Genomic DNA, 15647 nt, shown 5'->3' with positions numbered 1-15647 from the left:
ACCAACTGACAGTCTCCTTTGCAGTATATTTTGGATTGTTGTCCTGCTGGAAGGTCCACCCCTATCTCAGTCTCATCGTCCTAGTGGATGGCAACAGATTCTTCTCAAGGATTTCCCTGTACATGACTCCATTCATCCTCCATTCAATAATTTGGATATTGGATGTGGAAGCATCATGTTATGGTACAGTATTTGCAGGGTCATATACAGAGCCATTTCTCCTGACATATCGTGTCGTCTTGTTGCCAAAAAGTTACATTTTTGTCTTGTCTGACCACACTACACTACAGTCCCAGTAATCTACAGGCTTCTCCAAATGTTGTGTGGCAAACTTCAAATGAGCTTCAACATGCCTTTTCTTTAGTAATGAAGTCTTCCAGGGTGATCATGCATTGAGACTGTGGTGGTGGAGTGCATTGCTTATTGTGAGAACTAAACCCTTAGAAATCCATCTGTAATCAGTGCCACTGCCATGCTGCTCTTGGTTTTGGGAAAGCTCTCTGCCTCTGCCCATCATGAGATGTTTCTTGTGTGACAGCTTGGTAACAAATGATTTCTTTACTTGCATTCAGGCAGTGGGTGACCCTCCTAGTACTAACCTTCCAGCATGCACTAACTTAACAGATTCTAATTAGCACAGGTTGGAGAAGTAATCAGCTGTTTTCATGTGTTTTTACACAGTATGCCCCCCCCCCCCCCACACACACACACACACAAATACATACATACATAAAGAAACAAAACAGAACAAAAAAAGAACAACATACAAAATTAAACAACATAATAAAATTAATGTATTGATAAATACATCCTACAATGACAGCCTGTAGTTTTTGATTTGGTGTTATTGATTTTGGTGATATATTCTAGTACTGAAGACCATGTGGACTTAAAACATTGCAGTCTCAATTGTCGTTCACTTGTAATTCCCTCTAGTAGTAGAAATTCAATTGCAAGATTTTTTTAGCAAAATAAGTAAGCATTGTAAAACACATTAAATTGTTTCAGAAAGAAAGCTGTCCGAATTCATCAAGTACAGCTTGGGGCAAAGAAAAAAAAAATCAAGGATATCCTGGACTGCCTCATGAACCCCCTTCCAAAAGGAATAAGCAACTTTACAATTCCAGAATAAATTCATATATGTTCCAGGTTCATTATTACACTTTCTACACAAGGGCTGGGAAACTGTATGATCAAATTTATCAAACTTCACTAGGGTTAAAGATTTGTAATTAGTTTCTTTAACTTTGATATTAATGACCAATGGGGATGCATGCCCATTCTTCATCAATGAAAGCAAGGCTTAGGTCTTTTTCCCGTCTTACTGAAGAATTGGGGGAGTGCACAGGTAAAATTTTATATGAGTGGGAAATTTTGCCCTTATCTGAAGTGGCAGAATTGATAAGTTGATCCAACTCAGTGACATGTAATCTGAATTGTTTCTTTTTGAGCAGGGAAACAGTAACATGACAAAAAATATGATCTGGGGATTTGAAACTCTATACAAATATCATCAAACGATTGAAACAAATCTGAGTCTTGAACAAGCAAGCCAGAGGTTTTTGATCCTGCGGGCGGGGTTTCAATAATAAATCAAAATTATTATATTCAAAATTGTGACTTTATTATCTCCTTTTTAAAAATCTTTTGTCCCAGATGGTTTTCCATATGATGAAACCCATTACATTTTATTAGGTTTTATGTAAGTGGGAGGGGGGTAATGGCCCAATAAGCAATCAAAAGGGATGACATAAAGGCAGCTGGTCCATACTGAATAAGCATAGCCACTGTGACTCCCCACCTCAGAAAACTAGTAGCTAACATGAAACACTAAGAACTTGGAAGTTGTTTTTGATCAGCTCCTCAGCTTCAACCAGCACATCAAGAATCTTCAAGAATTCAAGATTCCTCTGTTTACTTTCATGGCACTACATGATCTGGCTCCATCATACATCTCTGAACTCTTAACCCCCTATTCTGCACCCAGACCCCTCAGATCAGAGACTCAGATGTTGTTAAGAGTTTCATGGTCCAGGCTTAAAACATAGGGGCCCATGCTTTAAATAGATTCTAAAAACCCACCTGCACAAACTAGCATTTTGCTAGCAATTGTTATATAGTTGTTACTTTATGTTATTGTATCTCTCTCTCACATGATGTTCTTTTAAATTATGGTACATATTGTATGGTATTGTGTGAAGCACCTTGTCACTCTAGTTTTGAAAGGTGCTATAGAAATTATTGTTATTGTTGTTGTTGTTATCACACTGCTGTGTCCCATATTACCATACAAAAACATTCAGACTGCTTTCAGGTAAGATCTCAGTGCCTTCACTGATAATCTAGATAATGTGATATTCTAAAGAGCAGACAGGGGAGAGAAGCTGGATCTTTGACTCTATAGGAAGATATATGGCGCCAGCTGCCACGGAGCAGCAGCAGCAGCTCTGAAGTTATCAATCGTCTTTGGACAGGAGTCTGACGCCACGGGCCCGAATCAATGAGCTGTAATGATTGTCTCGGTCCAAATATTAGCTGTTTGGTGATTTCTTTCATGTCTTCAAGGCTGCTCATATCGCTGTTTGCTCTCTGAGTCCACATTATCTAAATTACAGCCGTTAGAAAGTTGGCAGTCCGCGTTGCGCGCTTTAAAGAAACGTCAGAAAATCGAAGCACTGGATTCTGTTTGTGCGCACATCTATCATTGAGAAGCAATAGTCACACTGAAGCGTGACTGGTGGACGTATCATTTATGAAAGCACTTGGTAATAAAATATCAAGGTGGCCATAACACGTGGAGCTGGATGAAACCGACTGTCCGTGCTGTCACCCTGAAACACAGAAGTTATCGTTATTGTTTAACACTTTGCGGAAACGTGTGTGAGGGGAATAAGCGTGTACTCAGTGAGCAATTACAGCGATTTGCATTTATAGTCATTATCGTAAGTCTATCACCTCAGCCGCACTGATAGATGGAATTCACATGAAAACTCCAAACATTCAAATCATGAGTTAATCACTCGCCATTCAGCTGCACCGTCAGTAATGAGGACTGTAGTTAACGTGTATTACACTGTTAGATAAAACTCGAAGTTGTTTGATTAGTCAAACACCCGTTTTAGACGTGTAGATCGAGCAGCATAAAACCCGGGCCTAGTACAGAGGACTCTGGGGTCATGGCTTCTGTGTTTTTTGTTTTTGGGAATTTGAAGGTTCCAGGGCGCCGTGGGGAGTTTTGGTTCTACAGTTTAAACTTGCACGTGGTGGGTATTTTACAGATTGATTCCAGTATCGTTAAAATAAACATGAACTTCCTGTAATAGGCCAGTAAAGAGATATAGAGGTCTCAGTATTCCTCCCCACGAGTTCCCGATGAAGAGGGCTTTAAAAGGGTCCATTTGTTTCAGAAAAGGCAAGACAGTAAAAAGTGATCATAAAGAAATCCATATTTGAGACATCGATTCATATTTTATTTTATTTTTTAATCATTGCAAAACGGTAAAATAAAATGTGACATGTGAATAGTTTATATCAGTGAAGGTATGATTTTTGATCATTTGTGTGTATGTGGTTATAATGTGATTACGCCATGAAACCCCTGTGCATGGGCTATCAGAGTCAGTTAATATTAAAAACATTTTTCAAGTCAAAAAGCTCAGTTAAATGTACAGATGTCATACTAGTTCATATTACATATTTTATTGATTCTGATCCTTTAATAATTAAGATCTGCTGATACAGAGTAATCAGAAATCGATCTCTCAATGTTTTTGTTATTTTCCCCACAGTTCTGTAGAGTCTGTATCACTGGTTTCTTCAGATGATTATTTAAATGATGTGTAGTACATTATGTAATAGAATTTTGTAATATATCTGTGACTCTTCACAGATACTGACACTCTTGTCAGTGGGAATTTGCTGTTGTGGAAAGCTGTGGAGAGGATTTAGATAACTTTTCTTCTCCTTTTCTTCTCCAGCAGAAAAAAATCAACCAACGACAGAACCTAATAATAAAAAGTGAAAATACCAGAGAGAGAGATTCAAAATGGCCCCATTGATAAGAGGGGGTCATGTTACTTGTCTGTGTCCAGGGGTCCAGTATCTCATAATCCACAGGTTAAAAAGGAGTAACAGATGCAGACTGTGTACATTAATGTGATGTGGCCCTACTCTGCCTCTGGTCCATTTATCTGACAGCTGTATTTATTTTTTTATCTATTTATTTTGCAGAATAAGATTTTATACATAAACCACAGGACCATCTTGTGAAACTGGTGCACTGATACAGAGACAAAGATACAGAAAGTGTTCAGCTGAATGACTCCACCTCAACCGATACAACAGTGAAATGTTTCTTACACTTGAATGCATCAGGATTAATAATCCAATAATGTGTGACTCTATTGTCATAAAGTATTCAACATTTTGCTGATAATACGATTTTGCTTAATACTTGAAGATTTTAAATGTTAAAATTTTATATTCCGATGTTACTTCGGCAAGGTAATATTCAAGTTACATGCAGAGTAAAAGGAAAGGCTCACGAGATAGTCTGAAGACTAAGTCACAGACGGATACAGTGACTACACACACAAACAAAGAACGAGGAATTTAAAAAAAAATGAAAATGTTAAAATCCTTCAATCATCTCGTTTGTTTTCTTCGTCTATGTCTTTCAGCAGCTACCGATGAACCGATTCTCCAGAAACACAATTATCTCTTCTCCTCTGTCATCTGATCACTGTGGCCCGATTGGAGCCGCGAATAAGCCAATCAGAAATGCCCGCTGGCCACCTGCAGGAAGTTGGCCGTACACTTATCTCCTCCCTCCTCCGCCTGCAGCCAGATAACAGCCTGAACAGTTGGATCAAGTAGCAGCTTGTTCAACACCGCAACCTGATGGACACCAGAACACTCTAACGGTTTCCTCCGCGACGCAGGGAGACACTCTTTGGTTTGTACAGGCTGATCAGCTGACTGGAGTTGGCGCTGAAAGTTACAGTGGATGGTTGGTAGTATGTAAAAACCTCTTGTAAGGCAGAATCGCTAAAGAGGAAGGCTGTGTGGAGACAAGGGAGGGACGCAGCTTTCCGTTAATTCAGTCCCAGGGCACAGCGGCGGCAGACGGCACCATGAGCACCCCGCTTTACGCACCAACTCCCATCCAGCCGGCTCACCCGACCCCCTTCTACATTGAGGACATTCTGGGGAGGAGTGCCTCGACCACCTTCTCTCCCTCCTCTTCTTCATCCTCCGCCTCTTCATCCTCCTCCTGCCCCGCGCCAGTTATCCCCACGCCGACCCTCGCGTCGCCCAACTCTTCCTTCACGAGCCTCATCTCACCGTACCGGACACCGATTTACGAACCCACGCCGATCCACCCGGCGCTGTCGCACCACGCCGCCTCAACGCTAACGGCGACATACGCCGCCACCGGGGCTTTCGCCAGCCCCATCTACCCGTTCCACCAGCACCACCGCTCCATGGGGGAGTACGCACAGGCGCTGCTGAGGCGCGATCCTCTCGGTGAGTTGGGCTGACGTGCGTAAAAGTCTAGGATCATTTTAAAATTAGTCTTGGGTTGTAGATATTGTTTCTGCTTTATGAATGATAGTAATTTACAGAATTACTCAGGACGACCTACAATCATATTCTCCGTTTCCTTGTGTGGAGAAGCTCCAGTTAACTGTCTGGACTGTTGCCCGTGTGACACTGTCAGTCTCTGCTGTGCTTGTGAAGTCAGGCTACATGAAAAATATTTTCTCTTTTCATCTGTGCATATTAGTTCAATTTTTTTTAAACACGCCTTAGATTATTTCCTGCTTTATTCTGTAAGAAATGAATACATTTCAGCGCTAAAGAAAGGAGTCAGGTTCGCTTGGATGATGTGGCAAAAAGAGTACCTTTTACCCTGCGCATGAAAACTTTTTTATCTTCACAAGCTTCGTTTCAGTGGCAACGAAACCATTTTTGCATAAGTATATCACGCTTGGTCATGCATGCATATCGAACTCAAGAGCGTATACAGTTAGATGCAGCTTACATAAACAGACTGCAAGGTCTCTGACCTTGTTGCTTTCCCAGCCTTTAAGCTCACCTCAGTCCTGAAGAACATTTCTGCATGATGCCTGAACACGCACATATGAGTCACACTGTTATTGTAACAGACATATTTGGGGCCACAATAGCAGCAGGCTTATCCACTCCATTCAGTGTGTTCGCAGTGGTGGTGGTGAGGGGGGAGGCGGGGTAGGGTTGGGTGGGGGGTGTATGGCAACCTTGACTCGTTTTCCTGACTCCCATTGTTCTGAAACATCAGAGAAGCAAAGTGAGTCGGCGACTAAAACATATCTGGGCTCCAAATCACTTGTTATTTCACTGCTCTCTCTCTCTCTCTCTCTCTCTCTCTCTCTCTCTCTCTCTCTCTCTCTCTCTCTCTCTTGCTCTCTCTCTCTGTGTTTGAATGTTAGGTTCTTGCTCCTCTGGGGATGAATTTAATTAGAGTTCCCTCAGTTGTGTCAGTGATCGTGTTCAAACCCACGTGAGCGTTATTAATTAATTAATTATTTAATTAAGATTTCAAAGAACCCATATTTGTCATCTACACTAAAAATATTTCAGCTTGGTGTAGTGGTGGACCTGTTTTTAAATGTGGTGCCTCGTTTAAACATGTGCCCCATTATGATGATGGTTATTATTATTATTATTGTAATAATAACAACAACAAGTAACAACAACAATAATAATAATAATAACAATAATAATAATGTCAGGCTGTAATATATGGGGGTCTGAGGGCTCATGGACACAGGAGTGAACTTGTTTCTGAGGTTGATACTTGTGTCCCTGTGACTCTGCGGTCCTCTCCAGTATAGTGTGACAGAGGGGCCGTCTGACTGTGTTGCGCTGAACGAGCCGGCCTTTTTCCGTTCATAGCGGAAGCCGTGAGCCTGTCGATAGGAGTAAATCTGGTTTAAGAAGCTGTTAAATGTTTTCCTGGCTCACCCCGGCCAGCCGCTTCCTCGGGAGCCCGCTGCACGCTGCTGATTATTTTATCGACATCCTCAATACAGACATATTCAGGAAACACTCGGCCTCTGATAGCCCGGGATCCGTTTTTCACATATTGTTACACTTCCTCTGCTCGGCCAGCGAGGATGTGGCTGACTTTCTTTATGGTCGGCGGCGAGAAGAAAATAAAGCAAACAGAGCAACGCGTCAGGCTCTAATGGGATCTTAGAGAAAAGATAATGTCTCATTTGTAAGGATTTAAAGGAGGCAACAGTAAAGAAGGAAGGGTCTGAGTGACATGAGGGCACAGTGTTCAATTTCAACAATTAAGAATGTGGTGAAATAATATTCTACAGCAGGCTATATTTAGTCATCCACCTTCTCTATCTTTTAAAATTTTTCAAAATTTATTAAACCATATCACGGACAATAAAAACGGCTTGTAAAGTAGGCCTGATGTAAATAAAGGGCTTTGTTTTGCCTGAGGAACAGCTCTGCAGACCAAACGTTCAGGCTCTAACATTTCTTTGATTAATTTCCATGCTCTAAAAGAGAGAAGTGCAGAAATTAAATGCTCTTTAAACTGAGAACAACTTCGCACTTTGTTTAATCCCCCAGCTGTATCCTGAGCAGCCTGTCACTGTCTCTGCTCTACAGGTCTTGAAAATGTTCCTCAATGTTTAGCTTCATTATAGCCAACTGTATTGTGTTTCATTAATTGTTTGTGAGTCTAAGCATAATTATCAGCGTAGTGAAGTCATCAGACAGAACATGAACACACTGTTGGTGTCTACAACAGAGCTAGTCATAGAAATGTCAGTTAGAAACTTAATGTCCCAGAAGAAGCTTCTTCTTCTACTTTAGCTCTGATTATTCAGGTTTACCAGTTATTAAGTTCTATTCTTTATTCTCTTCTTTCATTCAAGACGTATGTTGTGAGAAACGTCTCTCATGGGACTGGATTAGCTAACTTCCTTTGGAAAAGAGCAGCAATAAGAAGGTCTTTGACAGCAGTTTCGACCACAACAGATTTATATTGTGTCAGTGAGAGCAGCAGAGGACATGAGTGTCTGTTGGTTGGATGCCATCGCCTATAATCACACCGCAAAGCAGGAAGCACATGAAGCGGATATTTGGCCATAGTTTTCACTCTGTCACGACCTTCCTTAAAAGACAGTAGCGTGCAGCAGGCCGTGTGTGTGTGTGGAAGGGGGTGGGGGGTGGTGCAGCCTCCTCTACTGCTATTGTTTGTTCCCTGCCATTAACTGGACAGGAAACCAGACAAGACACAAACACTCCTGATTAGACTGCGGTGTCCTTTCTCTCTATAAATCTGTTCGATAGTTGCAGCTCATACATTTGTCCTCATATCTGAACTGCCTGTTTACTCTAACTGACCGTCCTGATCTGCTTCTAACAGCTGCTAATGAACTCGTACTGGTCTCAGACAGACTGTTTGTGTGGCATCAGGTAATGATGGTAATGATGAGAAGATGGACAGTGGATATCTGTCCTCTACAGCTTTTACTTTGTCGGGCGATTTCTTAAAATTTTCCAATTTATTATTTGATCTTTTTTATTTACGTGTTAATGACATTCAGCTGTATAAACACACAACACTGAGTGAATGGTTTGAAAAACTACCAGAGTTGATTAAATTATAAGTTCGCTTATCTCAGGTTAAGTTGATTTTTCTGTTCTAGGATTTTTAATGCCATATGATGAAAAGTTTTTCCTAAAAACGAATATCCTATCTCACGAAGCACATTCACCAGTCAGAAATGATGTCCTAGGATACGTGACTTTATGGGAACTTTGAATGAATGTGTCCCCCCCCCCCCCGAAGGGAAGCCTCTGCTGTGGACCCCTTTCATCCAGCGGCCGTTACATAAAAGAAAGGGCGGACAGGTCCGGTTCTCTAACGACCAGACCATCGAGCTGGAGAAGAAGTTTGAGACGCAGAAATACCTCTCTCCTCCGGAGAGGAAACGACTGGCCAAGATGCTGCAGCTCAGCGAGAGACAGGTGAGCAGACCGAGTCCACCCTGAGGGTGTTAGTGCACCAGTAGTGTACTTCAGTATTAGTAGGCCCATTCGCATGAAAATGATGAACAAGGAACTTCAAATATTTGGTGTTAGTTGGTGGAGTAAATAAATGCAGATAAATACTAATACTGTAGCCGACAGAGGAAAATCATAATAGACTGAAATCTATTAAAATTCACTTCGCACAGGATTTTAGCCCATAACCACATTCCGACTTTTATTTGATTATTCCGGGATGTTCATTCTCGGGCCGAATCCATTATTGATGAGCCTATCGAATATAATTTTGATTTCCGGTGTATTTAATTCTCTAGACATTTTGACCTTGTACACAATAGAATCTTATTGTCTCTTCGGCATTCATCTTTAATAAGCATGGATAGTCTACTTTAAAGAAACCTCACAGACGGAGCTTAATTCGTTTCTTTTCATTTTGTCATACAGGTTAAAACCTGGTTCCAAAATCGACGAGCGAAGTGGCGAAGACTGAAACAGGTGAGAAGTTTAGACAGGTGTCACATTTTATTCCTCCATTTGAACCAACGAATCTGCATTAAAATGCACCTGTCCAGGCCTTCTGAGTCTTAAAACGACCCGTCTCTGTTTTCATCAGGAGAATCCTCAGGGAGGGAAGAGGGAGGTGGAGGACGACAGGAGTAATAAAGAAGACGAAACGACTGGGATCCAGAGTCCGGAGCAGAGACACACGGTCCTGGCCTCTGAGCCGGCGCAGACGGGTCCTACCTGTGTGAGCTCCGTGTCCCCCCAGCGGCCCCGTACGGAGCTTGACTCTGACGTGTCAGACGACTCGGACCAAGAGCTGGATATAGAGGACGACGACCAATTCACACGGAACCCGCAGTTCTGAACCACAGGCTCCACTCGGACATTCGGAGCTGAATGATGAAGACCGTTGATTCTTCTGACACTTGAACCTGTTCCCCCAACCCCCTCACTCAGACAGGTGGTCCTGGTGTAACGTTTATGTTCAGCTCGATAAACAGAACGTTTCACCATCCTCAGCGTCCTTAACCCACGGCTCTCTTTTTTCTTATTGTATATAAACATAATATTCTGCTGTATTTGTGACCATTAGCCTATTACTGTTTTATTTCAACCACTGTAAATGAGTAATCGACTTATAGATGAGTTTCTCTGCTGTCTGTCGTTTTACACGATAAACGCTCTTAAATCTTTTGCCATAAATTGGGATATTCCATTAAATAATTAATACAAAGCTGATTCTGATTTGTTTGGTATAGATAGATACTAACTTTGTGATAAGAATTCATTTTGCAGCTTTGGATGGAGCTGCATCAGCTGGAATTTGATTATTTTGTAATTTGTAAAATTGTACAGAGAAAAAGGAAATCTGTAAATGACATACATACATTTATGTTTTCAATTATAGGCCATTTATTACTCGGCAAAGAATTAAAATGACCAAATAAAAACCAATCAATAAACCAAAAATAAATATAATCATTAAAATGAAAAAAATAGAACAAACGGGGTTTTAGTCTTAGTATATCCAGGCCTGATCATGGTCAGTAATAAAACTAATTTGATACACGGTTATTACATTGTTGTTGATAATAATGTTAGATATATTAAAATGTCGTATTTCTTATTGTTGCCAACGTTTCTATGAGATTGAAACATGTGTTGTGGACACTATTTTTTATATTTCCCAAAGTTCAGCCGGACACATTTGACTTGACATTTTTGTAAAGTGGGATTGAACATTTTTGCAGTGTTACCTTTATGAGTGTGACTGAATTATAATTATAATCATAAATAATTTGATTTTTTGCTTGAATTCAGTAAAAGTATTTCTCACACGTCGGGTGTGTTATTTTTCTGTCCAGTGTGTTTCATCCTTATCTAATACTTCAAACGGCGGCCATATTTAAAAGCATGAAATGTTTTGTTCATTGTTCATTGTTCATTGTTCATTTTTAAATATGTTGCTTCCACTTCCTTTAGTATGAAGATTTTTATTTTAAAAAATCGTGATGGAAAAAAAAGTATGTACATTCTCTACTTGGGTGAAAGCACCAATAAAACATAAGTAAAAATGACATTTTTCAAATTTAACTAAAATAAAATGACAATGGTTTTATTAGAAAACTGTACTTAAAATATCGAAAACACAATCACGATTTAAACGGCCCCATTCAGAGTATTGTTAATTTCATTTATGACCTTGGGTTGATTTTACTGGTGCTTTAATAATTTACAGCTGGTCAAGGTTAACTACTTTAACTATTATTCAGTTTAATCTATAAAAATTTGAGTTTTTCAGCTCATCATATGTTGAAAAGTAATCAGATGCATAGACAGGGAACTTGCTTGAGTGAGATAATTCACCACAATGGACATTATGACTTTGGTTTATTTCAAGTTACCTCTGGACACAGGTGACCACAACCATCTATTGGCCGAAGAAACTGTGGTGTCTGCAGTCACCAGCTTCTGCTCTGATCAACAAATCATTAAAAACCATACATTTGAACCTATAAGCCATAATATGCATTGTATAATACAAAAAGAGACGTTTTTGATTAATTTCATTGATTAGTTTAATATTTTGGCTGGATGGATGACCCCCTCACTGCCACCACCCACCTCATCTCAGATAACATGAGACACTCAGAATACTCTACCTAAACTGCTCTGATGAACATTTAAAGCTTCCTTTGTGCCAAGACTTGTTGAATTAAATGTGATGATATTCAAATAAATCAATCTGAAACTTTCAGTTGGAACACATGATAGATGAATTGCCAATGAAAAGCTGCAGACCCAGTTGCTGCTCTTCATTCTGCTGTTTCTCTGCCTCCTGGTTTCCAGAGGAATCAAAGGCAGACACAGATTAGCAAACAGTTTAGTCCATGTCAATTGTTGTCCCATCACCACCTTCATCTTCGAATAGCTTATCACTGAGCCTTCATGCACACACTGTGAGTGGGACTTTTTCAGTAAGTAGATTAGGTTAATGATTGAGTGAACCCTCAGAGCAGCAGGGGCATCAGACAGATAGCAGTGGACTGGACTGATACTCATACGATATGTTCACTCTACATTTTAATATAAGAGATGATTCTAGCTGTTGAGACTGACAGAATGTGACTGATTTGGAAATGAAAGAAAACTCATTTTAAACCATGTGTAATATTTTTTAAAGCGTATTGCTCTCATAACCTTGTTTGAGTTGCACTGCTGAGGTTCATTGGCCTCACACATACAAGACTATTCCAAATCCAACAGTATGCACATTGATCTCAGCCTCTGTATTGTGTAATGGTTCACAAATTGTGCAGGGTAAAGTCAACAGTAGAAGGAATAGCACACACAGTTGGTGGGTAAAATGTTCAGCAGATAGTTGACTGGTCCTAGGGTGCCTGTCTGATCTGGTCAATTCACACACACACACACACACACACACACACACACACACACACACCAGTGGAACATGGCCTGCTTTGATTGTTGTTTTTTCTAGATGACCTGTTGACTTTACCATGCTTTCATCAGTAATATTGTAAAATCATTGGTCATGTTAGACCCTAAATGTAATTAATGTGTTGCACTTAAATTCATGGGTATTTGTGTGTTGACAGTTGTGTGCTGTTCAGAACAGATCTTTAATTCTGTTTATTTGGAGCATTTAATATCATCACTGTAAGGTAACACTGTCACCTAGAAATGATGATTATATAAGAGATTATATAAGAGTAATTAGTAACAGTAAATATGTTTTGGGGAAAAAGCAATGCCACGTGAATCATGATAAGGAAATTCATTTATTTTATTTTATTTTTTTAATCAAAGTTGCAAAATGTTCATACTGAATGTGTGAAAAATGCTCACTGTCATTGTATTTCATTTGTTTTCCTTCAGTATCTGATATTAGCTAAAGCACAGTCAATGTTCTTATGGTTCTATTTAATGTATTATGAATCAAAGCTCTTGGTTAAGGTTAGCGAAGGATGGTGGTTCTGGTATTAGTATTTGGTTTTGAAGAACAAGACAAACTGACTTTGCTTTTACAGTATTTAACCAAATCATGATCCCTACTACTTATCCACAGTTTTTTAGTTGCCTAAACTAAACAGATATTGTCAGTTAACATAATCAATTATGTTTTCCCCATAGCAATGAGACCATTTAGTAATATATAAACCTCATTTTTTGGGGCACATGGTTTTCCAGGTTTGCTGATTTGTATGTTTTTAGATATTTTCAAAGATTACATGTCTCTCTGTGGACTGAAAAAATTCTCTAACCTCTGAGAATCACTTTCAGAGGCCAGTGCATGTTGTCAGGATGCATCATCAAGTCCTATCCTTAAGGGTCCTTTACTGCATTAGAAAGGTTCCTTTCTTCAAGCATAAGTCTTATTTATTATTCTGTTCTTTTCTTACTCTCAAGTCTAGCACTTGAACTTTTTCTTACTGTCCCATGCAAAGAACAAAACCAGTGATGTGTCTCTCACAGGAAACAGTGCATTTGTTAGGGACTCATTCCAGTGGTGGTTTAATCCTCATTTAATGTACTAGTCAGTATTTGCAGCAACAGGACTGTGTGTGGGATTGGGTCAAAAATAAACTACAATGTGGAGCTCTGTGGCTCAGATGAATATGAAAATGTCCAAATAATTGTAGACCATGTTGACTCAGCACATGGTTTATCCATTAAATAAAGTGAAATTGTAACAGAAACCCAATCCATATCCTAGCCATAGTTACACAGAGCAAAATTAATTATAACCAATACGTTTATAAAACATCAAACAGAGAAAACAAGTGTTCAGCTACCAAACAGATGCAGATATCATGGGTCACCTGGGTACTGATGGGGTAAAGTACTTGTCTATAGCTGTTATCTGAAGTTAAGCATTCTGATTTATTCAACTAATTTCTGATTAGGGATCGGAGTATTACCTCTTTAATAAGATGAAACCCTCATAAACAGGGTAGTGATACTACAATCTATTAGCTGTGTGTGTGTGTGTGTGTGTGTGTGTGTGTGTGTGTGTGTGTGGTATTGGTGCACACAAGTTAATGTGTGGTTATATTTGAACGACTAAGGAATGTGTTGACTGTTGACCTTGGCCAAATGGAAGCCATTATCTCTCCCTACTGAGGCCTCCCTCCTCCGCTGAGCTGATAAATTAATGAGAGAAAACATCGCTTACATCGATACTAGTGTCGCCAGCAGCCATACAGACCCAGAGAGGGGGAGGAGGGGGAGAAAGGGAGAGGAGGAAACAGAGAGACAGACATAGACAAATATCCGAGTGAGTGAGACACAGGTAGGTAGAATGAGGGGGGAACAGAAGCTGTTTATTTTTCTTTATTTATCCCAGCTTTTATTTCTAAATGTTGCTGCAATGATAAATATGAGAGAAACACATGGAGGTATTAATTAAAGAGATTATGTGATTACTAGAAGTGTTCCATTTCATAGCGAGTGGATTGTTATCTGAATAAGTTTGGAAAAAGTTTAACACAGGCATGTAATAATGTCTCTGACAACATGTGATGTGAATTATGATGGTGCTGAACTATGCATTTAGGTAGACATTTAAGTGGTCAGTCTATAAAGCTTGGTTTGATGGAGTCCTACAGAAGATACCTTTGTACAGTCAACTGAAATGTCATCAGCACTGTACTTGTAGACTAGACTAAAACTGGAGTTATATCCACAAAACTTATATCTCTCCTTGTCTGCAAAAAAAGAAAAAAAAAGTAAGAGACTATCACACACTGTGGTGAAAAATGACATAGACACTATCACTCCAATGCAGAATTAAATGATTAAATTTGAGGGTAATGAGGGTACGACCTCCGGAACCAAACCCCTGCAACTTGTTGACTTGAGTCTAACCTTCAGACAGAGTCAGAGCTAAGCTACAGTAACAGCAGCTGGCTGTAGCCTTGTATTTACAGAAAAGACGAAGCAGTGGTATCAATATTCTCATCAAACTCTCAGCAAGAAAGCGAGTAAGAGTATTTCTCGAAATATTAAACTGTTCCTTTAAACATGATGAGAGATGGGAATATACAACAAAACTGAGTACAGCCTGGGCAGTATCACTAAAATGTTAAGTAATTACACATCCTGTCCATTTAATATAAAGTTATTTGTCTTCCACCTAAGAACAAGGAGAATGAAGCAAGTTAATATGAAAAACAGAGATGTTTGACTAATGAAACTATAACTAGTACAGAGCCTGTTCAAAATGTGCCTGTCAATACCAAGGAATCCTCTCCAGGCTGCAGTGTGTGTGTTCAATCAGTCTCACATGTTACTGCTGGAGCTCTGCTCTGAAAGTGCGTGGGTGACAGTGTTGAAAGTGCAGTCACAGTTGAGTTACACCTCTCTTTAGATCCTGGCATGTGAGCGCTGTAAATTGTCCAGTGTAGTTGTGTCTTTTTCCTCAATAATACTGTAATGGATCTATTTTTTGTCGAAAAAGAAAAAGAATCCTGTCAAACATGTTTTCCATTAAAGAAGTTTAACAGAAAATATTTGGCTTTGTTTTGATAAGATTCCAGCTAATGTTGGGTTAGGTATAACCATTA

The 15647-nt window shown here is 39.6% G+C and overlaps 1 protein-coding gene across 1 annotated transcript; it reads left to right on the top strand.

The window, feature by feature from the left end:
• The first annotated feature begins 4842 nt into the window (after positions 1-4842).
• hhex (hematopoietically expressed homeobox) lies at positions 4843-10898 on the top strand. Its single transcript, XM_018666503.2, has 4 exons — positions 4843-5526; positions 8858-9036; positions 9502-9552; positions 9671-10898. The coding sequence occupies exons 1-4, from the start codon at positions 5133-5135 to the stop codon at positions 9923-9925; spliced, it is 879 nt and encodes a 292-aa protein (XP_018522019.1). The 5' UTR covers positions 4843-5132; the 3' UTR covers positions 9926-10898.
• The last annotated feature ends 4749 nt before the right edge of the window (positions 10899-15647 follow it).

The sequence above is a fragment of the Lates calcarifer genome, unplaced genomic scaffold, assembly GCF_001640805.2.
Source record: "Lates calcarifer isolate ASB-BC8 unplaced genomic scaffold, TLL_Latcal_v3 _unitig_5776_quiver_344, whole genome shotgun sequence".
NCBI lineage: Eukaryota > Metazoa > Chordata > Actinopteri > Centropomidae > Lates > Lates calcarifer.
The sequence above is the reverse complement of the archived record's forward strand: the minus strand, read 5'-3'. Positions and strand labels throughout refer to the sequence as shown.

Bases quoted from the DNA above. Each gene is read 5' to 3' on its own strand.
- hhex (XM_018666503.2), top strand. From the start codon at position 5,133: ATGAGCACCCCGCTTTACGCACCAACTCCCATCCAGCCGGCTCACCCG. The intron at 5,527-8,857 runs GTGAGTTGGGCT...CCCCCCCCGAAG, and splicing joins GCTGAGGCGCGATCCTCTCG to GGAAGCCTCTGCTGTGGACC. The intron at 9,553-9,670 runs GTGAGAAGTTTA...TGTTTTCATCAG, and splicing joins AGTGGCGAAGACTGAAACAG to GAGAATCCTCAGGGAGGGAA.